Here is a 26,133-nt window from a genome sequence, read left to right on the forward strand (position 1 = left end):
AGAGACAGGAGAGGAGAGAAAGAGGAGGGAAAGAGGAAGGAAGGAAGGGACATGGCAGCCGCGTGCAAACCGTTGGAAGGATATGAGGAGCCGTTGGGGGATGGGGTTATACTCTGATAGGACATGGAGACGTATGCAGTCACTTAAAGAGACAGTCAGGTCACGCTTACTGAACTGAGAGCGTGTACACGGCGCGGACAGGGCCCTCACAAACCCGGCAAGAGCTACGTGTATACACTAATATACTATGTATACTACATAAATACTATAGGGGCCTGGGTTATACCTGACTATACTCTATACCGGTCACATATGTGACCACCTGGCAGTCTCATTTTCACTGGTTAGATTATCCTATCAGAAGATGAGTACCGCTTGTATACCATAACCAGGTGATGTATACAGGGGCTGGGTGATAGAGGTGATGTATACAGGGGCTGGGTGATAGAGGTGCTGTATACAGGGGCCGGGTGATAGAGGTGCTGTATACGGGGGCCGGGTGATAGAGATGCGGTATGCGGGGGCCGGGTGATAGAGATGCGGTATGCGGGGGCCGGGTGATAGAGATGCGGTATGCGGGGGCCGGGTGATAGAGATGCGGTATGCGGGGGCCGGGTGGTAGAGATGCAGTATGCGGGGGCCGGGTGGTAGAGGTGCTGTATACCGGGGCCGGGTGGTAGAGATGTGGTATACGGGGACCGCGTGGTAGAGGTGCTGTATACGGGGGCCGGGTGGTAGAGGTGCTGTATACCGGGGCCGGGTGATAGAGATGCTGTATACGGGGGCCGGGTGGTAGAGGTGCTGTATACCGGGGCCGGGTGGTAGAGATGCGGTATACGGGGGCCGGGTAGTAGAGGTGCTGTATACGGGGGCCGGGTGGTAGAGGTGCTGTATACGGGGGCCGGGTGATAGAGATGCGGTATGCGGGGGCCGGGTAGTAGAGGTGCTGTATACGGGGGCCGGGTGGTAGAGGTGCTGTATACCGGGGCCGGGTGATAGAGATGCGGTATACGGGGGCCGGGTAGTAGAGGTGCTGTATACGGGGGCCGGGTGATAGAGATGCGGTATGCGGGGGCCGGGTGGTAGAGGTGCTGTATACCGGGGCCGGGTGGTAGAAATGCGGTATACGGGGACCGCGTGGTAGAGGTGCTGTATACGGGGGCCGGGTGGTAGAGGTGCTGTATACCGGGGCCGGGTGATAGAGATGCTGTATACGGGGGCCGGGTGGTAGAGGTTCTGTATACCGGGGCCGGGTGGTAGAGATGCGGTATACGGGGGCCGGGTAGTAGAGGTGCTGTATACGGGGGCCGGGTGATAGAGATGCTGTATACAGGGGCCGGGTGATAGAGATGCTGTATACAGGGGCCGGGTGATAGAGATGCGGTATACGGGGGCCGGGTGGTAGAGGTGCTGTATACGGGGGCCGGGTGGTAGAGGTGCTGTATACGGGGGCCGGGTGGTAGAGACCCTGTAGGGTGGAGCAGTTGAGCCGTTTCAGCGTGACAGTTATAACCCAGCTTTACCCGCAGATGTTGACCAATTTCTACGTTTGGAGACATTGTGACTCTCGGTGGACAGACCCCCCAAGGCGGGCGAATGGAGCTCTGACGAAGGCTCCTGACGGAAAAACGTTGTCAGCTTCTGCTGTTTGTTGAACTGATCGGAAATATCACCCGGGAGGTAATAAAACACCAGAGACGCGACTTGGGAAGGAATGGAAGAAAGAAGAAGCTTACAAAGGAAGGCGCGAGCACAGCGGAGGCAGAGCTAGTGTAACATTTTATTAGTTATATTCTTTATTGATCTGGTCGAAGCTGCTGTTCACGTAAATACTCCGGGTGAACATTGAAACTTATTTCTGGCCCCTAAGCATCCCAGGCAGGAGATTTGCTTTCTACACAAACACCAAATAACCCAAGTGACGAGTGATGTGGAAAAAACTAAAGCCCGTCTGGGCATGTGGTGGGAATTTACCCGAGAGACTCCACCATCACCCCCAACACCTCCAGTAATCATACGTCAAAACCCTACAGATACACCGCAGGGGGCGAAACGTCGCTTTCAGGATAAACTGGGTGGTGGCGCAGGCGTAGCATGGAGCTGCCCCCCCCCACCCACGGGCCTTGTGTCCCCGGGTCCTGAATCTTCCTGGAGAGACTTGTGGCTGCATAGAGATACTCGGTATTATTGCACAACGTGGCACGTTCACTTTCGTGGTAACACAAAGCATGGTAAGCGTTTTCCCTCTAGTAACATTTGTCTGCAGTACATGGAATGGGAGAATCGATAATATAATATATAGACGAGTGTCTTCCCTGCCTGCCGGGCTGCGGCGACAAAACCTCAGGAGAGGACCAAGTTCTAGGTTTCTGCTCATAAAACATCAGCTTCAAGCAGTGAAAAACTTGAACTAAAACTGACCAAGCCACGGAAGCAATGCCCATCAGATCGAGGGTTCTTTTACTGTTCCACGGTGGAGATCAGCCACATGTCATCATGACCCTTCCGTGTGCCATTCATCTGACTGATGGATGTGGGGTCAAGATATGAAGACCATTATCTGGTGAACCCCAACCAGTCCAACTATGTTTTGCTTTAATGAGGTCCTTTGTTGTAAAGAACTGATGGGTGGCCTGTGGTGTTTGGTGGCTTGTAGACCAAGGAGTCTTGTTCCCCTTGTTGCTTTCTCCGTATCTCCATGCTGTTGAAAGACGATTTGCGATCCAACTTTCTCTGAGGTCTAAGAATTCCACGTCAACATCCAAGAGGTTTTGTTCTCCACCGACCCAACTAACGTATTGTAATCACCGATATTAGCTTTGAAAGGACAGAACTGGAGTCAAAAGAAGGTATTAAGAGCAGAGAGAGATCACGATTATGGTCCGTGGATAAACAGTTTTAGCCGCATTGAAGGCCAAGCATTCATTTTAGTCACCAATGATGCCAGCCAGACCAGACCCAATGCCAAGAGCCTCCATGGTTAACAAGGATATTTCTAAAGTAGGATTTGCCACCACAAGACAAACGGGGTATGAGACATAAGTTTCCTAAAAGGAAGATTAGATGCATCTTCTTCTGAGCGGGGGTTTGTATGGTCCAAGCCTTTCCGTTAAGGCACTGGAGACATGAAGTTTGAGAAACTGTTGCATATGGTATGGCCCACCATGAGCACTAAGAGATATGTTATGTTTGTGCTCCTGTTTATGTACATTGGCAGATATAAGCCTATAGAAGTGAGAGGGACATTGCAACGCTTGGAGGTGTCAGACCCGGATGTCCATTACATGGCGGTCAGCTCGGCCAGAATTATTGTCCGGCGAAACCTCTTACCAAGCTCCCCATCAGCAAAATTCCCACCGACATCACCACTGATGCAAGCTTCTCTTCCAACAATAAATCCTCTGGATCCCGTGGGATCTGTTACTTTTCAAACCTAGAACGTGATCACCCTTCTGCCGACATGGAAAAAAGAAAAAGTGCAGCAAACGGGCAGCAAGGCCCCTTGACATAAATAAATAAATATGGGATTTCCTTAAATAATTAATTGTTCCTAGGTTCCTCGGTTGAGGTCTCAGCTCCAGGCGGAGTTGGGCAGACTGACAGCGGTGAAGACCCGGCGTCTGCTTCTCAGTCTGGTTTTTTAGCGAAGCGGCGTGGTGTAAGAAGTCGCGCTTTGTGTGGAGCTGTAAATGAGAGCCGGCGTCACTCGTCTGTAGGGGACAAGGGACGCCTTTGGCTGTTGGAGGACAGGGAGATGTGTGTGGACGAAGACGGGAGAAGCCGCGCCTGCTGGCACCTGGGGACACAGAAACAGTCGTAAGGTTTGGAGTTCCATCAAAGAATGGATGTCAGCTATAGGATAAGCTGTAGGATAAGCTGTATGGTGGACCTCGGCCAGAGCTGAGATACAGATAGATAAAGAGATATTTATATATGGGGGTATACCCTAAATCGGGTGTTTACAGAAGAACCTCAGCTAAACACTTGTTATGAAGCACCAACCCAATTTTTCAAACAAAGTTAGAACCCAGAAATCTTTGTGCTCTAGAAGTGGACAAAAAATGATTTGCTCATCTTCTAAAAGAGGTGGAAAACTGTGTTTCTTTGGCCAGCTATGCCAGGACAGTTAGGGCTCAGCATGCGCAATTCCCATAGGCACAGATTGTTTCCCTTTCCACCCATCTATACTGTAGCCTTGCCCATACGTATATGGCACCTTCACTTTCTCCGACAGGGGCACAACGCACTTACCAGGACCTGGATTTACGGACTCGAGCTGCAGCCGGGCGCTCCATCAGATTGTCCAAGCGCGTCAGCCTCTCCAGATGTACGGCTCGTATGTCTTGTTCAGCTCGGTCCTTAGAGAAGTCCATCTCAAAGACGGCAGGAGGTGTCAGATCCAACTCAAGGAACATGATGTTCTCAGCCTTTCAAGGAAGGAACAGTCCAGTTACATACATTTGAGGAGCAGTCTCCTCGGCCACGCAGTCTCCTGGTTGGGTAGTCACTCGATAGGAGCTTTGGTGCTCGCCTTAGGTCTTTTTAGTAGTAAGCAGTAGAAGCTTTGCTTTTTGGGACTACAATAAAATATTACGTCATAAATAATTTTCGAGAAAGCTTGATGATCATAACTCACCCGGTACCTGGGATGATACCCCATCACCATGGCAACCCTGGCATACTGGCTGATTGGTCTCTTGTATCCCACCGCAGACAATGGACGTCTCTTCATTCTGCTGCCACCTCCACTGGCGCTATACCAAGAAGAAGCACAGAAACATTAGTTTCACACCAACAAGAAGAGCGTTCAATTCAGCTTCACTTTAGCATTCTCAATGAGAACGTTTGCTAATTGAGCCTCTAGCGGGAACAGACTGAAAATATCACTAAATACGGCGGGACGCGTATTATTCACCAGCCCTGGAAACTCACTTTCCTGGTGGGACAAGCGGCTGGAACTTCCACTGATCCTCCTCGGAATCGTAGAATAGTCTGTTCATGATCTTATTCTTCTCTTCGGGGGGGATAAAGTTTTCGATGATCAGGTACCTGGAGACGAGAGAAAGTATTCTGGTCACCCGGCTGAGGAGTCGGGTCGGTTTATTAGGGGGCCATGGCCGAGAAAGCGGCCCCAGCGGCTACTGAGGGGGGTCTGTAAAATAACGTAAACATCTGAACAGACGGCGTTCTAACAAACACATACGCTTATTGCTGCATTGGCCCGGCGGAGACCGTCCTGAGAAGTTAGAGATACTTAGACTGTCCAGGGGGGGACCTCCTTTCCTATTCCTATCGTGCGGCGATCTGTAGACTCCGGTACGTGTCATGTGACTGCGTTTATTATACCGCAAGCCGTAACGATCACCTGTGTGGCGGGTCCATCGCTAAGATACCCAAACACCTTCTAGATTGTATGCTCCTTTGCCCAGAGCCCACCTTACCGTTTGTTTCTGTCCGAATTGTTATGCGATGCACTACTCGCTATGTCCTCTATAGCCATTGTACAGCACTGCGGAATATGATGGCGCTATATAAATCAATAAATAATAAAGCATAACCTGCATCATAGGAGCAATAGCGACAGAGGTAAGAGGACTGGGCCGTGATAGTGATGACGCGCTTCCTGGGGGTACTCATCCAAGGCCATATTTAAGCAAGGGCAAAGGGGCAGCTTTCTATTGCCTGCTGAACGAAGACAGAGGGAGAGGAAGGCGAAGGGCCTGTGGTGGAGCAGATGATGGTATGGGGGATGGGTAACCAACGGGGGTCGTCTCAGGACACAACAACCCATTCTGCCCCTGTCCGTGGTACTGAAAGGGTGGACAGGACCTGCCCGGCAGGCATTACTCCGGACTCACTTGAATTTGAGCTCCCGCGTCTGCTCGTTCTGTGCCTGCTCCAGGTCTTGCCTCACCCGGACGTACTCATCGTGCTGGTCCTGAATCTCACCCTTCACGGCTTGTAGCTTGGCATAGAGCTGGAACGGGAAACGGTAAGCGGTGAGTTCCGTTACCACCGGCCTTTACTAAAACATCCCAGCGAATATCTCCGGGTCACCTTCACTGGGGAGGGCCGGGGGGTTTCAGGAGGATTTAACGATAAAGTACACAGGAACGCGGTCAATAAGGTTAGAAAGTCCATCAAGATTTCATTAACTATCCAGACGAAGTCCTTGTGTCTTAAGGTTCTTACCCTCTTCGTCCAGAAGGGGGGCAACGCTTTTTCATAACTCAACAGGGAATCGGCTTATTACCCCAACACATCCAGCATTTACACCAAAACACAAAGCCACAAATACCCTTCTGCGCCATAAAGAGGATCCAATCTATTCACAGAACAGCAAACTCCAGAGCTTTACAGCCCTCACTGTATACAACGCTCTTCCCTGTTTAACCCGTAGCTGCAGGGGCTTCCGAGATCTCTTCTGCCCATGGGGGGAATATTTAATCTTAAATGGCCACGAACCGATGAGTGTATAGAAGTCTTAGAGTCAGCTCCCCAAATCATGCTCCCTGATGCTTCAATATGATCCAGTAATAATCCAAATATTATATATAAATGTTACTCAAGTATAAATTGCATATAATTGCATTTATTAATGTTAAACCTCAGCTTTCATTCATCTACCGATTTAAGAAAAAGTATACTTTTCGTCCACACTATTGCCGCCAAACCCAATCTTTAGGATCTGATATTAAAATAATACTCAGATATTATTATATATTATAAGAGATTATATATATAGGAGTTTTCCTGAATTTATTTAAACAAAGTAACAATAACTGACGCGCTCCTAGTGCTCCAGAGCTTCTGCTATTGGCGTTATTAATGGTGTCTCGGAAGCCTCTGAGGGCCACAGCTTTGGATTCGGGATTAATCTTCATTCGGAAGTTAAAGAGACTCGGATGTTGGGGAGTCGCTTGGACCACTGGAGAGAAGACCGGCACTCACCTTCTTGAGTTTTTTGGTCTTCATCTCCACTTCTTGTTGCAGAGACGTGTAGGTGCCCCGCAGCTCCACGGTCTCCTCATCTCTCAGGAGCATCTGCTGCTGAATCTCTCGCTCTCTGCGTTTCTACAAAATGTATAAAACCGTGAGCATTTGGGAAATATAATAATAATAATCAGGTTTCCATACAATCCTCCAACCCGGCTCCTAATCAGCCAAGAGAGCGGCCCCTCGCCACGAGCCACCAGAAAAGTCTGCTCCGGAGGTTTGCAGTGGAACGCGTCGGGTTGCCTTTCGCCGTCTCACCTGCTCGGCTATTTCCTGACGTTTGATCTCCAGCATTTTCTGCTGCTCATTGGTATGGTCCATAATATTCTTCCCTCCAATCAGCAGCTTGCTCTCCATTGCCTACAAAGAAATGGATTCATAATTATTTAAAACTCAAATCTCGGGCAGAAAGCAATCCCGTAAATGGAGCAGAAAGGGCAATTGGGTAGAATTTTGGTTTCTGTCCATAAAAGAGAATTTTATGGGCATTTTATGGACCTGTGCCCTTCTCCCCTGTGCCCCTTTCTCCTCCCCTGTGCCCCTCTCTCCTCCCCTGTGCCCCCTCTCCTCCCCTGATGCCCCTCTCTCCTCCCCTGTGCCCTCCCCTGATGGCCCTTTCTCCTCCCCTATGCCCTTCTCCCCTGTGCCACTCTGGTTCTTCAGCCCTAAAAGCCCCGATAATGTGTATAGAAACAGCAGGCTTTATAAATGACACCTTAAATAGGCGGCCTTCACCAATCAACAACAATCAGCATGTGAAGAACGGAAGAAATAATTCAATAAGTATGGGACAAACACTATTGATGTACTTCTTTGGCTGTAATGAGCTTCTGCTGTGGCAATGACCGGCTTTAACATTAATTATAAGTCTTGTATCCAGAATATACATTGCTGGCAATCATAGTATTATTTGACATTTGTACCCGGAAGCTACGTAATAATTACGCCGTCGCATGAATGGTCCCGGCCGGTCAGTAATGCGGTTCTCTCTAGGTAGATGGAGAGACGGACATGCGCTGGAATACCTGCAGCCCAACTCCTAATCCATTCCCTTGTGATTCCCCACCTGGACTACTGCAGCTCCCCACTTACTGGCCTTCCCCTCTCCTGCCTCTCCTCACTCTGGCTCTCCATCTGCTGCCTCTGCGCCAGTCCTGATCTACTGCCCTGTGCCAGTCCTGATCTACTGCCCCGCGCCCCCTATATCTCTGCTCTCCAAATACCCTCCTGCCCTCTTTCCTCTGACCAACACCCGCGCCTCTCTCCATTATCACCCCTTCCCACTCCAGAAGAAGCAAGCAGCCTCTCTCCTTCTGTCACATCCACTCTCAGCCTACTATTAGATTGTAAGCTCAGCGGGCCATCTCCGTCTTCTTGACATGTGTGACTCGTATGGACAGACTGTATCTTGTTAAGTTTAGGCTCCCCGTCCCACTCTTGTTACAGCGCTACAGTCTCTGCTGGTGCTATATCGATACATGGAACGGCGATATTAATACAGTAATTATTCCTGTGTAATGGACACAGTGAGGGGGTGACAGGGAGGAGCGGCGGGGTAAGTAACACCAGGAACATGATAAGAGGGATAAGCGGCGATTAATAGCAGGAAGCGGGGGCTGACTGTGGGCCTGACTCTGCGTGGATTTACGTGATGGGGGATATGGAGCCAGGAGCAGCGTTGGCTGTGTATACACACACATAGTACATATACCACGGGAAATGCCCCCGCACATCGGAGCGTGCCCACCAGAAGGGACCAGGCTGCCAGGTGGAGGAGGTTCGCCTGCCCCTCTGGCGTGCAAAGGGTGAATGGTTACTGGTTCTTACTGGGATAAATGGGGAGGTTGACTTTCACTCCCTGCTTCCTACATCAAACTGTTAATGGAAATGCTTCCAGTTTCTCCATCGCACCCTGATGTGTGGGCGCCGAGGCCGGCAGATAATGGTGTCATTCATCAGATTACGATAATCCATTTACACAACAACCGTGCGAAACTCGGACCTGCGCCTGACGCCAAGGAATTCCCAGCCCCCGGCCGAGCAATTTGTAGGATTAGTGCGCAGGCCGATTATAAATGTCTCTATACATGTGCGTCAGACAGCGGCCACTCTGACCCCCGCACTGACACTAACTCCCATCACCCAGTGTCGATTATATACAGAGGCCGTGCTCCCCCGCACTGACACTAACTCCCATCACTCAGTGCCGGTTATATACAGACAGAGGCCGCTCTGCCCCCACACTGACACTAACTCCCATCACTCAGTGCCGATTATATACAGACAGAGACCACGCTGCCCCCGCAGTGACACTAACTCCCATCACTCAGTGCCGGTTATATACACACAGAGGCCGCTCTGCCCCCACACTGACACTAACTCCCATCACTCAGTGCCGGTTATATACAGACAGAGGCCGTTCCCCCCCCGCACTGACACTAACTCCCATCACTCAGTGCCGATTATATACAGAGGCCGTGCTCCCCCGCACTGACACTAACTCCCATCACTCAGTGCCGGTTATATACAGACAGAGGCCGCTCTGCCCCCACACTGACACTAACTCCCATCACTCAGTGCCGGTTATATACAGACAGAGGCCGCTCTGCCCCCACACTGACACTAACTCCCATCACTCAGTGCCGGTTATATACAGACAGAGACCACGCTGCCCCCGCAGTGACACTAACTCCCATCGCTCAGTGCCGGTTATATACAGACAGAGACCATGCTGCCCCCGCAGTGACACTAACTCCCATCACTCAGTGCCGGTTATATACACACAGAGGCCGCTCTGCCCCCACACTGACACTAACTCCCATCACTCAGTGCCGGTTATATACAGACAGAGGCCGTTCCCCCCCCGCACTGACACTAACTCCCATCACTCAGTGCCGATTATATACAGAGGCCGTGCTCCCCCGCACTGACACTAACTCCCATCACTCAGTGCCGGTTATATACAGACAGAGGCCGCTCTGCCCCCACACTGACACTAACTCCCATCACTCAGTGCCGGTTATATACAGACAGAGACCACGCTGCCCCCGCAGTGACACTAACTCCCATCGCTCAGTGCCGATTATATACAGACAGAGACCACGCTGCCCCCGCAGTGACACTAACTCCCATCACTCAGTGCCGGTTATATACAGACAGAGGCCGCTCTGCCCCCACACTGACACTAACTCCCATCACTCAGTGCCGGTTATATACAGACAGAGACCACGCTGCCCCCGCAGTGACACTAACTCCCATCGCTCAGTGCCGGTTATATACAGACAGAGACCATGCTGCCCCCGCAGTGACACTAACTCCCATCGCTCAGTGCCGGTTATATACAGACAGAGACCATGCTGCCCCCGCAGTGACACTTACTCCCATCGCTCAGTGCCGGTTATATACAGACAGAGACCACGCTGCCCCCCGCACTGACACTAACTCCCATCACTCAGTGCCGATTATATACAGACAGAGACCACGCTGCCCCCCGCACTGACACTAACTCCCATCACTCAGTGCCGGTTATATACAGACAGAGGCAGCGCTGTATTAAAATGTATATAATGGCTGGAATGTACATTTGAGAATGGGCAGGACAGACGTTTGTTTGAAAGGAGGAGAAAAGTTCCAACGAGAGACCGGAATCTAACACTAGACGATCAGAGACTGAGATGGCACGGAAGGAAGTTTTACTTTACGGCGAGGGAACAGCCTCCCAGCAGAGGTGGTAGAGGGTAATACAGTGAGGGATTTAAACATGCGCGGGATAGACATACGGCTCTTACTGAACGGTTCTTATCTGCTGTTCATGTTGGAATCATTCTCGGGAGAGCGCAGAGTTGCTGTCACCATTTGTAAAGCAGGGTGCTCCCCAGCACAGGAAGGGTTAAGGCGGGGTATGAGCGGATCCAGAAGCCCCGCTCTCTCTGGAGCGCAGTCTGCCCTCTTCCCCTCTGCTATAAATAACCCCGATCTCTCTTCCTTTACGACAAGTTACTTGTCCTCGCTCCACGAGCGGTTTTGCTGTTTCCAGGTTTTTATCCCGAACCCGGAGTTCTTAGTAAAAATACATGTTCTGGGGTAACCGGCTTCTAAACTGATCCCAGGGAGGTCTGCAAACAACCAGCAGTGAAGAGGTTAATAGACACTTGCTGCATAGACTGTCAGGAGCGCACCCTACTCCAAGCGTGCGCGTGACTTGGTTCTGGTGGTAAAAGGGTTAAAATTCACTATCTGTCTGCCCTAGACCGGAAATAGTGATAAAAACAAAAATATCCACCCTTAATACCCCTCGCAATTAACTATAATGATATAACTAATATCAAAATAACGCTGCCACCACCAGGACAACTTATAAATGGGGTCCTCGGCCCCCCCAGCGAATCAGACTAAAAACCCACACAATATACTTTAACGCAATAATTATGTGATTTCAAATTACCGATAAAATGGTGTCATCAGGTAACGCGAGTCTTTACCAGACAAAGGCAGAACTTAATAAAGGAATATTTATTATGAACAAAAAATAGTCCCGGTGCATACAAAAAAGATGATAAACAGATAAAATAAAAAGGAGAAATTACAGAAAACCTAACTACTCACTGAACGGTAAAGTAACAGTTTTTCTGTCCGTAGGGCTCCGGCGAGGAAAGATGGCGACTTACTCAAAATGAGATCTTGGCCCCTAGTAAGCCCCCCGACCGATTTCCTCGCATTAACTTTATACCTTTCCCAGTTCATCTCGAGTTTCCAAGCCGGCCCAGAGGCGGTATAAGCGGAGGGAAGGGGTACCTATAGGAACCATAAGTTCCCTTGTGTGGTGGAACCATATCAATCAAAATAACTAATTTTCATCTTATTCTCCCCCCTGTGCTCGCCACAGCAATAGTTCTTGCATTTATGAATTTCTTGTAGATTATGAAGTCATAGATATGTCACACTTGCTACTTATGATTGAATACCACGGACTTCACATCTTCTCCCAAACGGCTTACGTTGTACTGGCCATGTTTGTATTCTTTTTGTAGGGTGCGCTTTCCCCGTTCTAGATGCACAGAAGTAGGTATGATTATGAATCTACGAGTTATTATTGATATGTGTTGGATATGACCTGGGTATGAAATGGTTTCCAGACTGCTAGTGGTCACTTAGCATATCAAAGACTCCAGTATCTATGAGGGGATCCAGGCATGGGGGATTACTCGGTCCGTTTACATTGGACCTAGACATAGCGGAACCTCCTCTGTAACGTTTCACACCCTGCGGAGGGCCGGGGTTGGAGTCCCAGCTTCAAAAGACAAATTCATGTTAAAAAGACCTTTTGGCACCACATGCCTATAAAATCGAATGAACCCCTCTCATACTGAAATTGGCCATACCATCTCTACCGGGTAAAAAGTCCATGTATGCACTACACAAGTTGCCGTGACATAGACCTTGACAGAAAAAAATCCACTTCTGCCCCTGTGGAGTGACACAGCACTGCTTAACGGGTGCAGTATGTGCTACAGCAGATAACTACCCTCTGAGCCCACGTCTGACAACGGATGCCCAGACGACTCGTGACGGCACTATAATACTGAGCATGGGGTGTATCGTGTATATAACTCATGTATATACAGTATGTATCACCCGCATAGATATCTATGAGATAAATATATATATAACTCATGTATATACAGTATATATCACCCGCATATATATCTATTTGATAAATATATATATAACTCATGTATATACAGTATGTATCACCCGCATAGATATCTATGAGATAAATATATATATAACTCATGTATATACAGTATATATCACCCGCATATATATCTATTTGATAAATATATATATAACTCATGTATATACAGTATGTATCACCCGCATATATATCTATGAGATAAATATATATATAACTCATGTATATACAGTATATATCACCCGCATATATATCTATTTGATAAATATATATAACTCATGTATATACAGCATGTATCACCCACATATATATCTATGAGATAAATATATATATAACTCATGTATATACAGTATGTATCACCCGCATATATATCTATGAGATAAATATATATATATAACTCATGTATATACAGTATATATCACCCACATATATATATCTATGAGATAAATATATATATAACTCATGTATATACAGTATGTATCACCCGCATATATATCTATTAGATAAATATATATATAACTCATGTATATACAGTATGTATCACCCACATATATATCTATGAGATAAATATATATATATATATAACTCATGTATATACAGTATGTATCACCCGCATATATATCTATGAGATAAATATATATATATAACTCATGTATATACAGTATGTATCACCCGCATATATATCTATGAGATAAATATATATATATAACTCATGTATATACAGTATGTATCACCCGCATATATATCTATGAGATAAATATATATATATAACTCATGTATATACAGTATTTATCACCCGCATATATATCTATGAGATAAATATATATATAACTCATGTATATACAGTATGTATCACCCGCATATATATCTATTAGATAAATATATATATAACTCATGTATATACAGTATGTATCACCCACATATATATCTATGAGATAAATATATATATATATATAACTCATGTATATACAGTATGTATCACCCGCATATATATCTATTAGGTAAATATATATATAACTCATGTATATACAGTATGTATCACCCGCATATATATCTATTAGGTAAATATATATATAACTCATGTATATACAGTATGTATCACCCGCATATATATCTATTAGGTAAATATATATATATAACTCATGTATATCCAGTATATATCACCCGCATATATTGTGACGGAAGCCTCCATCACTGGGACCACTGGAGAAGCCTGACTGCCGGCCTCCTCCCTATTGACTATGGGCCCTGGGTTTGTAAAGGCTTCTGTGTCCCCCCCAGCAGTATCATCTCATCACTGGCTGAGGGGATTATCTCCAGCAGACAGCCAGGATCTGCCACCAGGGAGAGGCCGCCATTCTTTCAGTTTAATGTTATATAAATCAGTCCCCCCCCTATTGTATTGTTAATCCCGTTACTGCCCCTGTTGTCTCTGGGAGGCAGATTAAGGGGGCGGTTTGTGTCCCAATATCTTGTTTTATGTTAATGTGTGTTTTGCTGGATATATCCAGCCCTGTGTGTGTGTGTATATATATATATATATATATATATACCGTATTGGCTCGGATATAGGCCGCACTTTTTCCCCCCACTTTAAGTCTTTAAAGTGGGGGTGCGGCCTATATTCGGGGTCTAGCGCCCGACGTCCGGGACATGCAGTCCCGGGCGCCGGGCAGGCAGCGGGGTTAGGATACAGATCCCCCGCAGCGGTGCAGGAGACCCGCATCCTACTCCCCGATACGCTCAGACAGCCTCCCCTGCCAGCACTTCCCACGGGGGGGGGGGGTGCCGGCACATGACTGGAGGAGGGCCTACCTGGCAGCCCCCCTTTTTCCCCTCCTCCCATAACCACAATAAAGACATACACCAAATGTAATTTTAACAAATTGACTTTATTTATTTAACAATGTCAATAAAAGTCAGATATGGATTAATATGTCCACGGTGCAATCCAACTTGCATCTCCGCACCGTGACACTAACACAATTAATGTGTCAAGGGTTAAGTACCATTAACCCTTTGTAAACTTTACACCAATGTGTTGGGCGCTTAACGAACGCCCCTTTTAACAATTAACTAAACACCATCAAACTGAAACAGTAACCAGTGAAACCGTCAATGAATAAACACCATCTGGCATAGGCGTGTAAACCATATACCCGCTGTGACTGACGGCGTCCCTTGCCCGTCAGCCCGTGGCACCAATAGGAATCGCAAGGGCCCTTAGCCCAAGGAGTGTCTTGCACTTAAGCCCGAAGGCTTGTGCACCACGAGCCAACCACCCCTAAAGGTGAGTAGCTCTAGCACCATGCCAGCATAAAACCTACACCATAGAAACAAACACAAAAAAAAAAAAAAAAAAAAAAAAAAAAAAAAGGGGAGGGTGGGAGGGAATATTTTCAGGCAAACGGCAGTAAGGAATAATGCCCTACCCTGTAGGGAGCCAAATTTATAGCCCATATCATGGGGGGGGGGGCACCAGGGGGCTGCTGACCAACCCCGAGTGACCCCCTAATCTGCAGATTTACATATAGCTGGGCAATTAGTAACTTTATACAGTTCAAAAGGTGAAAGTGGAGGAGGAGAGGAAGGGCAGCCCAGGCCCCCCCAGTCATGGGCCCCTGCGTCCATTTCTCTCCCTCCAGGGCTGTGCTGGAGGTTGTCTAAGCGCACGATGCGTTTTACCTCTGGCCCCCCGCCTGACTTACCGGAGCTGACTCCCGGGTGTCTTGCGGGGCCGGCGAGGGACATCTACGCAATACGCGTATACAACTTCCGGTGCAGGCACATCCGGCACCGGAAGTTGTATACGCGTATTGCGTAGATGTCCCCCGCCGGCCTCGCAAGACACCCGGGAGTCAGCTCCGGTAAGTCAGTCGGGGGGGCAGAGGAGGACAGTGGCAGCATATCTCGGGGGGGGGGACAGTGGCAGCATATCTCGGGGGGGGGGACAGTGGCAGCATATCTCGGGGGGGGGGGGGACGGACAGTGGTAGCATATCTCGGGGAGGGAGGACAGTGACAGCATATCTCGGGGGGGGGCAGAGTGGCAGCATATCTGGGGGGGGGAACGGACAGTGGCAGCGTATCTCGGGGAGGGAGGACAGTGACAGCATATCTCGGGGGGGGGGGCAGAGTGGCAGCATGTTTTTTTGGTGCTTTTTTAAAGAAAAAAACTTTTTCTTTAAAAAAGCACCAAACTTTTAGGGTGCGGCCTATATACGGGGGCGGCCTATATCCGAGCCAATACGGTATATATACATATAATGTGTGTGTGATATATATATATATATATAATGTGTGTGTGATATATATATATATATATATTGTAACAAGGTGCGGGGTGTTGTCGTGGAAGGGGTATACATTCCCCCTCGATTTTGCAGGGTTTTATACGACATATAGGGCAGGCTGGTGCTCCACCCCGCAGTTTACATGCACCTGGACTGACACGGGTTCCAGGCCGGGAGGTTAAGGTGACTCCAATGCACCGGTCAGCTGCACCGACTGCAATATACCCTGACCTGCTGGACAGAGGGGGAGAGAGAGTTTGTTTGGAAGCAGCAGGGCTGGCTATGCACAAAAGAGACCATCAAAGAGGTTGGAGGTAGTCGGTCGGACTAGCCAGCTCCGTGACATATATATCTATTTGATAAATATATTTATATAACTCATGTATATTCAGTATGTATCACCCGCATATATATCTATTAGATAAATATATATATATATAACTCATGTATATACAGTATATATCACCTTCATATATATCTATGAGATAAATATATATATATAACTCATGTATATACAGTATATATCACCCACATATATATATCTATGAGATAAATATATATATAACTCATGTATATACAGTATGTATCACCCACATATATATCTATTAGGTAAATATATATATATATAACTCATGTATATACAGTATATATCACCCGCATATATATCTATTTGATAAATATATATATAACTCATGTATATACAGTATATATCACCCACATATATATATCTATTAGATAAATATATATATATAACTCATGTATATACAGTATATATCACCCACATATATATATCTATTAGATAAATATATATATAACACATGTATATACAGTATGTATCACCTGCTTATATATCTATTAGATAAATTTATAACTCATGTGTCACGGAGCTGGCTAGTCCGAGCGACTACCTCCGCTGTCTTGTGCTCCCTTAGCCTGGGACAACACACTTTCCCCGGCTCCCCGGTCACTCGCCGAGACTCAGTGTAGGGTAAAACCAAACGAAGACTGATTTATTTTGGACACACAGAGCTGGATATATCCAGCAAAACACACATTAACATAAAATAAGATATTGGGACACAAACCGCCCCCTTAATCTGCCTCCCAGAGACAACAGGGGCAGTAACGGGATTAACAATACAATAGGGGGGAGACTGATTTATATAACATTAAACATCAAAGAATGGTGGTCACTCCCTGGTGGCAGATCCTGGCTGTCTGCTGGAGATAATCCCCTCAGCCAGTGATGAGAGGATACTGCTGGGGGTAGCCACAGAAGCCTTTACAAACCCAGGGCCCATAGTCAATAGGGAGGAGGCTGGCAGTCAGGCCTCTCCAGTGGCCCCAGTGATGGAGGCTTCCGTCACAATTCTTCCCCCTCTGAATTGGACTGACATAGGATGAGACCCCAAACGGGTTGACTCCGTAGTCAGTCAGTTTATTTGGCCCATCAATGCCCTCCCAAAATTGTTGCTCCTGCTGGGAAGATGGGCCGGCTGCGCCATCTCCCGGGTACCGCTGGGGAGGGATGCCTCCTGCATCCCCTCCCTGGTGCTCCTGCTGCCGTTGAGGAGGGAGTTCAGGTTGATCCGGTCCCGGAATTAGGTTCTGCCGCTGGGGAGATGGACCGGCTGTTCCACCTCCCTGCTTCTGCTGGGGGGGCAGGTCGGCCGCTGTATCTCCCTGAATTCCTGCAGCTTTGGTAGGTGCTGGGCAGAGGCCAGCGATGCTCTGCCCTGTTGCCAGCACTTCAGCTGGGGTTAGGGCATCTTGTGGGTCGGCCTGCCGCTGGGGAGGGAGGGCCGCTTCCTCCGCTCCCGGACATGTGAGCTGCCGCTGGGGAGAAGGGCCGGCTGCCGTATCTCCCTGGATCCCTGTAGTGATTGCAGGTGTGGGGCAGAAGCCAGCAGCGCTCTGCCCTGTTGCCAGCTCTTCAGCTGGGACTAAGAGATCTGGGCAGACTGCCCAGCATTCTGAGGCCCCCGGTGTGGAGACTGCAGTGTTATCCACCCCTCTTGGGTTAACATCCTCAGACAATAAATCAAATAAATCCCCAGTCTCTGGTTGTGGTGTAAAGTCGCACAGCTCCAGTATCGGATCTGGATTAGCTGCCCAGTATCCCTCTGACTCAGGGGTGAAGACCGCAGTCCCATCCACCCCGCCTGGGTCAACATCCTCAGCTGACCACTCAATCACATCCACAAAATCCACACAATCCCTGGACACTGGGGCATTCTGTTGAACGCGGTCAAACAGTTTTTTATACGCCTTCTCCAGTTCCCACTCCTGTGTAATTAAAAAGTCTAAATCACCTTTAAGTCCTAGCGCATCTGGGAGGTCCCACTCCCTGAAATCCCGGATGTCCTCAATCCGCCACTCCGCTGTGCTGCCGAAGTCTGGATCCTCCTGAAGACTATCCCATAATAATCCCAGGCCACCGAAGTCATAGCCCTCTGGAGAACATTCTTTCGCAGTTCCCCAATATGCTTGCTCTGTATACCACTGCAGAGCCCTATAGTGATCTTCCAGCTCTACCTCCTGTTGGACCAGCTTGTCCAATTCGGATACCCATTTCTCCTGGGGTTGCTGTCCCAGGAATGACATCCGTAGTTCCCGCTGGTCTCTAATCTTTTGTTCGGAGCTTGGAAGACACTGACCCCGGCGTATAACAGCCCTCTGCCATACTGACCGTCGAACCACTTGCCTCAGGTTCTGGTATTGTTCTGTAGGCAGGACAGTGGTGTAGCAGGAGAGGATGACCCGCAGCAGCCCCTGGAATTCTGATACCACATCCATGTCCTCGTCAAGGCGACCGAAGTCTGCCGTCCTGTCGGTTAATCCCGGTAGAAAGTAAGTGTCCCTCGGACTAAGAAGCAATCCCACCGCTGCCACCAATGTCACGGAGCTGGCTAGTCCGACCGACTACCTCCGCTGTCTTGTGCTCCCTTAGCCTGGGACAACACACTTTCCCCGGTTCCCCAGTCACTCGCCGAGACTCAGCGTAGGGTAAAACCAAACGAAGACTGATTTATTTTAGACACACAGAGCTGGATATATCCAGCAAAACACACATTAACATAAAACAAGATATTGGGACACAAACCGCCCCCTTAATCTGCCTCTCAGAGACAACAGGGGCAGTAACGGGATTAACAATACAATAGGGGGGAGACTGATTTATACAACATTAAACATCAAAGAATGGCGGTCACTCCCTGGTGGCAGATCCTGGCTGTCTGCTGGAGATAATCCCCTCAGACAGTGATGAGATGATACTGCTGGGGGTAGCCACAGAAGTCTCTACAAACCCAGGGCCCATAGTCAATAGGGAGGAGGCTGGCAGTCAGGCTTCTCCAGTGGCCCCAGTGATGGAGGCTTCCGTCACATCATGTATACACAGTATATATCACCCGCATATATCTATTAGATAAATATATATATATAACTCATGTATGTACAGTATGTATCACCTGCTTATATATCTATTAGATAAACATATCCCTCCAATTTACTAACGCGTCCCTCCGCCTCTCCTCCTGGGACCTGACCTCATCCAGTAAGAGGCGGGTGATGTCATCACTAATGGAGAGCTGGGTGAGGGTCGTTAATGACATCAGCCTGCTTAAAAGCCCCAGATAAAAGCCTCCCCACCATTTCTCTAACCCCCCCCCCGGGCCCATTTATCGATTTAGTCCATATAACATAGTAACGTAGTATCTATATACGTAGATTCTATGATGTTTTCTATTATTATTATCTATATATCTTAACAGCCGTCCAACCGACAGACCAGATCTGCTGCCTTGGAGTCACACCTAACTCTCCTTCATCCCTCACATCCAGTCCCTCCCCGAATCCTGCCGCCTTCACCTGAGAAACATCTCCTGAATCCGCCCCAAAAAACTCACCGCTCCCCTGGATTATTGGGACTCCCTACTAACTGCTCTCCCTCCTTTCACCGCTCCTCACCTGCTGCTCCACTGTGCCAATCGCTCCACAGGCTCCCCGTACCCTCCCGTATTCAGGATTTACCCCGCGCTGCCCCCCTTCTCACTCCCGTATTCAGGATTTACCCCGCGCTGCCCCCCTTCTCACTCCCGTATTCAGGATTTACCCCGCGCTGCCCCCTTCTCACTCCCGTATTCAGAATTTACCCCGCGCTGCACCCCTTCTCACTCCCGTATTCAGGATTTACCCCGCGCTGCCCCCCTTCTCACTCCCGTATTCAGGATTTACCCCCCGCTGCACCCCTTCTCACTCCCGTATTCAGGATTTACCCCGCGCTGCCCCCCTTCTCACTCCCGTATTCAGAAATTACCCCGCGCTGGACGCCTTCTCACTCCCGTATTCAGGATTTACCCCGCGCTGCACCCCCTCTCACTCCCGTATTCAGGATTTACCCCGCGCTGCCCCCCTTCTCACTCCCGTATTCAGGATTTACCCCGCGCTGCACCCCTTCTCACTCCCGTATTCAGAATTTACCCCGCGCTGCCCCCCTTCTCATTCCCGTATTCAGAATTTACCCCGCGCTGCACCCCCTCTCACTCCCGTATTCAGCATTTACCCCCGCGCTGCACCCCTTCTCACTCCCGTATTCAGGATATACCCCGCGCTGCACCCCCTCTCACTCCCATATTCAGAATTTACCCCCGCGCTGCACCCCCTCTCACTCCCGTATTCAGAATTTACCCCGCGCTGCCCCCCTTCTCACTCCCGTATTCAGCATTTACCCCGCGCTGCCCCCCTTCTCACTCCCGTAATCAGGATTTACCCCGCGCTCTGCCCCTTCTCACTTCCGACTTCCTGTTTCTGTTTATTCCGGGACATTTCCTGTTTGCGATTTTGTCCTCCATTGACGCGAGACCCCCAGCTACACGAGTCCCCCCGTGTGCACCCGTCCATCATTAACGCGCCATTTGCATGAGTCCCTCATTTACACTCCCCCTGGTAAAAATTGGTTGCACGTCTCCTATTTCCACAATTACCCCATTTTCACGTGTCTCCCGTGTATTTACCGTGGAAGATACCCCCATTCGTACGTGCCCCCCATTCGTACGTGCCCCCAGCTCACACATGCCCCAGTTTGCACGCGTGCCCCCAGCTCGCACATGCCCCCGTTTGCACGCGTGCCCCCAGCTCGCACATGCCCCCGTTTGCACGCGTGCCCCCAGCTCGCACATGCCCCCGTTTGCACGCGTGCCCCCAGCTCGCACATGCCCCCGTTTGCACGCGTGCCCCCAGCTCGCACATGCCCCCGTTTGCACACGTGCCTTTGCCGTTGAGGATGTACGTGTGGAAGGAATGCGGGGTCCGGTGTTTACACGGAACATAAACTGCACGCTCTGCGTTCATTTATCCCCAACGTGCGGCTCAGGAATCCATTGCCAGATTCCTAAACATACTCTGCACCTGCATACATCACCGCCACACGCGAGTAACCCTTACACTGCCAAATAGATTGTCCTGGGAGCCCCCCATGTCCCCCCAGCCCCCCGCACCCTGTACCCTGTCCAATATCTGCACTTAAATGGCGAGGGATCGCTCACTCTCTGCTCAGCCAGCCACTTCATATTAATATATTTAATACATAATAACACACATTGTACAGCGCTGCGGAGTATGACGGCGATATATAAATAATAATAACACACATTGTACAGCGCTGCGGAGTATGACGGCGATATATAAATAATAATAATAACACATTGTACAGCGCTGCGGAGTATGACGGCGATATATAAATAATAATAATAACACACATTGTACAGCGCTGCGGAGTATGACGGCGATATATAAATAATAATAACACACATTGTACAGCGCTGCGGAGTATGACGGCGATATATAAATAATAATAATAATACACATTGTACAGCGCTGCGGAGTATGACGGCGATATATAAATAATAATAATAACACATTGTACAGCGTTGCGGAGTATGACGGCGATATATAAATAATAATAACACACATTGTACAGCGCTGCGGAGTATGACGGCGATATATAAATAATAATAATAACACATTGTACAGCGCTGCGGAGTATGACGGCGATATATAAATAATAATAATAATACACATTGTACAGCACTGCGGAGTATGATGGCGATATATAAATAATAATAATAACACATTGTACAGCGCTGCGGAGTATGACGGCGATATATAAATAATAATAACACACATTGTACAGCGCTGCGGAGTATGACGGCGATATATAAATAATAATAACACACATTGTACAGCGCTGCGGAGTATGACGGCGATATATAAATAATAACACATTGTACAGCGCTGCGGAGTATGACGGCGATATATAAATAATAATAATAACACACATTGTACAGCGCTGCGGAGTATGACGGCGATATATAAATAATAATAATAACACACATTGTACAGCGCTGTGGGGTATGGCGGAGATATATAAATAATAATAACACACATTGTACAGCGCTGCGGAGTATGATGGCGATATATAAATAATAATAATAACACACATTGTACAGCGCTGTGGGGTATGGCGGAGATATATAAATAATAATAACACATTGCACAGCGCTGCGGAGTATGACGGCGATATATAAATAATAATAACACACATTGTACAGCGCTGCGGAGTATGACGGCGATATATAAATAATAATAACACACATTGTACAGCGCTGCGGAGTATGACGGCGATATATAAATAATAATAATAACACACATTGTACAGCGCTGTGGGGTATGGCGGAGATATATATAAATAATAATAACACACATTGTACAGCGCTGCGGAGTATGACGGCGATATATAAATAATAATAACACACATTGTACAGCGCTGCGGAGTATGACGGCGATATATAAATGATAATAACACATTGTACAGCGCTGTGGAGTATGACGGCGATATATAAATAATAATAATAATACACATTGTACAGCACTGCGGAGTATGATGGCGATATATAAATAATAATAATAACACATTGTACAGCGCTGCGGAGTATGACGGCGATATATAAATAATAATAATAACACACATTGTACAGCGCTGCGGAGTATGACGGCGATATATAAATAATAATAACACATTGTACAGCGCTGCGGAGTATGACGGCGATATATAAATAATAATAATAACACACATTGTACAGCGCTGCAGAGTATGACAGCGATATATAAATAATAATAACACACATTGTACTGCGCTGCGGAGTATGACGGCGATATATAAATAATAATACACATTGTACAGCGCTGTGGAGTATGATGGCGATATATAAATAATAATAATAACACATTGTACAGCGCTGCGGAGTATGACGGCGATATATAAATAATAATAACACACATTGTACAGCGCTGCGGAGTATGACGGCGATATATAAATAATAATAATAACACACATTGTACAGCGCTGCGGAGTATGACGGCGATATATAAATAATAATAATAACACATTGTACAGCGCTGCGGAGTATGACGGCGATATATAAATAATAATAATAACACATTGTACAGCGCTGCGGAGTATGACGGCGATATATAAAAAATAATAACACACATTGTACAGCGCTGCGGAGTATGACGGCGATATATAAATAATAATAACACACATTGTACAGCGCCGCGGAGTATGACGGCGATATATAAATAATAATAATAACACACATTGTACAGCGCTGCGGAGTACGACGCCGATATATAAATAATAATAACACACATTGTACAGCGCTGCGGAGTATGACAGCGATATATAAATAATAATAACACTGTACAGCGCTGCGGAGTATGACGGCGATATATAAATAATAATAACACACATTGTACAGCGCTGCGGAGTATGACGGCGATATATAAATAATAACACATTGTACAGCGCTGCGGAGTATGATGGCGATATATAAATAATAATAATAACACACATTGTACAGCGCTGCGGAGTATGACGGCGATATATAAATAATAATAACACACATTGTACAGCGCTGCGGAGTATGACGGCGATATATAAATAATAATAACACACATTGTACAGCGCTGCGGAGTATGACGGCGATATATAAATAATAATAACACACATTGTACAGCGCTGCGGAGTATGACGGCGATATATAAATAATAATAACACACATTGTACAGCGCTGCGGAGTATGACGGCGATATATAAATAATAATAATAACACACATTGTACAATGCTGCGGAGTATGACGGCGATATATAAATAATAATAATAACACACATTGTACAGCGCTGCGGAGTATGACGGCGATATATAAATAATAATAACACACATTGTACAGCGCTGCGGAGTATGACGGCGATATATAAATAATAATAATAACACACATTGTACAGCGCTGCGGAGTATGACGGTGATATATAAATAATAATAACACACATTGTACAGCGCTGCGGAGTATGACGGCGATATATAAATAATAACACACATTGTACAGCGCTGTGGAGTATGACGGCGATATATAAATCAATCTCTAATCATAACATCTCTTGTCAGAAGAGCTCACAGTCTATAGAGATGTATGAGAGCTTGCAGTTTACAGATGGTGAGAAGAGAGCTCTGATTGGATGGTTTGGGATCTTTACATTGAGTGGGTGGGAGGAGCCGCCGGCGGAATAACGCTATTTCTTAAAATAAACCGCAAGTCACATCAAAGAGAAGAAAAGGTAACCACCCAGTAACCCATCCGGTAACCCACAAGGTAACCCACCCGGTAACCCACCCAGTAACCCATCCGGTAACCCATCCGGTAACCCACCCGGTAACCCACCCAGTAACCCACCCGGTAACCCACCCAGTAACCCACCCGGTAACCTACCCAGTAACCAGTCCGGTAACTCACTCAGTAACCCATCCAGTAACCCACCCAGTAACCCATCCAGTAAACAATCCAGTAACCCACCTGCTAAAAGACCCACCGGGTAACCAACCCAGTAACCTACCCAGTAACCCATCCAGTAACCCATCCAGTAAACCACCCAGTAGACAACCCAATATCCCATCCAGTAACCCATTCAGTAGACAACACAGTAACCCACCCGGTAACCAACCCAGTAACCCACCCGGTAACCAATCCAGTAACCCACCCGGTAACCAACCCAGTAACCCACACAGTAACCCACACAGTAACCAACCCAGTAAACAGCCCAGTAACCAACTCAGTAACCCACCCAGTAAACCCAATAACCCACCCAGTAACCCACCCGGTAACCTACCTGGTAACCAACCCAGTAACCCACCCAGTTACCCAACCCAGTAACCCACCCGGTAACCAACCCAGTAACCCACCCGGTAACCAACCCAGTAACCCACCCAGTAACCAATCCAGTAAACAATCCAGTAACCCACCTGCTAAAAGACCCACCCAGTAACCAACCCAGTAACCTACCCATTAAACAACCCAGTAAACTACCCAGTTGTTACAGGGTCACCGTACCCAAGGCTGGGTCCCCCTGTTTGAGGGCTGAGGAATCACCAGTCAGTCCCTCATACGGATCGCACTCAGCTATCCACAGATCATCCAGACCACCATTCGTAGTAAACCAAGAAGAACTCTCTTTATTACAAACACACAGAACTTATATACAATCCCAATGCAATGTGTACCGAACCCAACCCCCAATCCCATCACTCCCATCCCATCACAAATCCCATCAGTATACAGGGGATGTATCAGGTGAGGGGATTACAGAATACAATGGGTTCCCCCACCTGTGTTATCCCCCCTGTAGTGCGGGGGCCGTCTGGGCAGACAGGGCTGTGCTGGCTGATTAAGAGCCCCAGCCAGATTATAGGATCGTCTCTTTGAAGGCTGGGGCTGAATCCACATCAGTCTCTGGGCCGGTTACACAATAAACACAATATAATATATTACCGGGTCACGGTATACGGAACCGGACACAAAAGTGCTCCGTGACCCGGCTAAACTTCATATGACATATGACCCAGCTAGCCTGGCCCTGTCACACCAGTAACCAAACCAGTAGACAACCCAATAACCCACCCAGTAACCCATCCAGTAACTCACTCAGTAACCCACCCAGTAAACAACCCAGTAACCCACCTGCTAAAAGACCCACCCAGTAACCAACCCAGTAACCCATCCAGTAAACCACCCAGTAACCAACCCAGTAGACAACCCA

The 26,133-nt window shown here is 47.7% G+C and overlaps 1 protein-coding gene across 1 annotated transcript in view; it reads right to left on the reverse strand.

Moving 5' to 3' along the window:
* Nucleotides 1-357: 357 nt before the first annotated feature.
* Nucleotides 358-26,133, reverse strand: part of LOC149271428 (kinesin-like protein KIF3C) — a 31,179-nt gene continuing 5,403 nt past the window's right edge. The window contains exons 2-9 of the mRNA XM_089507434.1: nt 7,255-7,356; nt 6,952-7,074; nt 5,859-5,977; nt 4,933-5,049; nt 4,637-4,754; nt 4,252-4,427; nt 3,707-3,796; nt 358-1,468 (exon numbers count right to left, since the gene is read on the reverse strand). Of these exons, the coding sequence (XP_089363560.1) occupies nt 358-1,468; nt 3,707-3,796; nt 4,252-4,427; nt 4,637-4,754; nt 4,933-5,049; nt 5,859-5,977; nt 6,952-7,074; nt 7,255-7,356 (1,956 nt within the window). The remainder of the gene's footprint in view (nt 1,469-3,706; nt 3,797-4,251; nt 4,428-4,636; nt 4,755-4,932; nt 5,050-5,858; nt 5,978-6,951; nt 7,075-7,254; nt 7,357-26,133) is intronic.

This window comes from Sceloporus occidentalis, unplaced genomic scaffold, assembly GCF_023333645.1.
Source record: "Sceloporus occidentalis isolate IW3139 unplaced genomic scaffold, rSceOcc1.0.p SCAF_521, whole genome shotgun sequence".
NCBI lineage: Eukaryota > Metazoa > Chordata > Lepidosauria > Squamata > Phrynosomatidae > Sceloporus > Sceloporus occidentalis.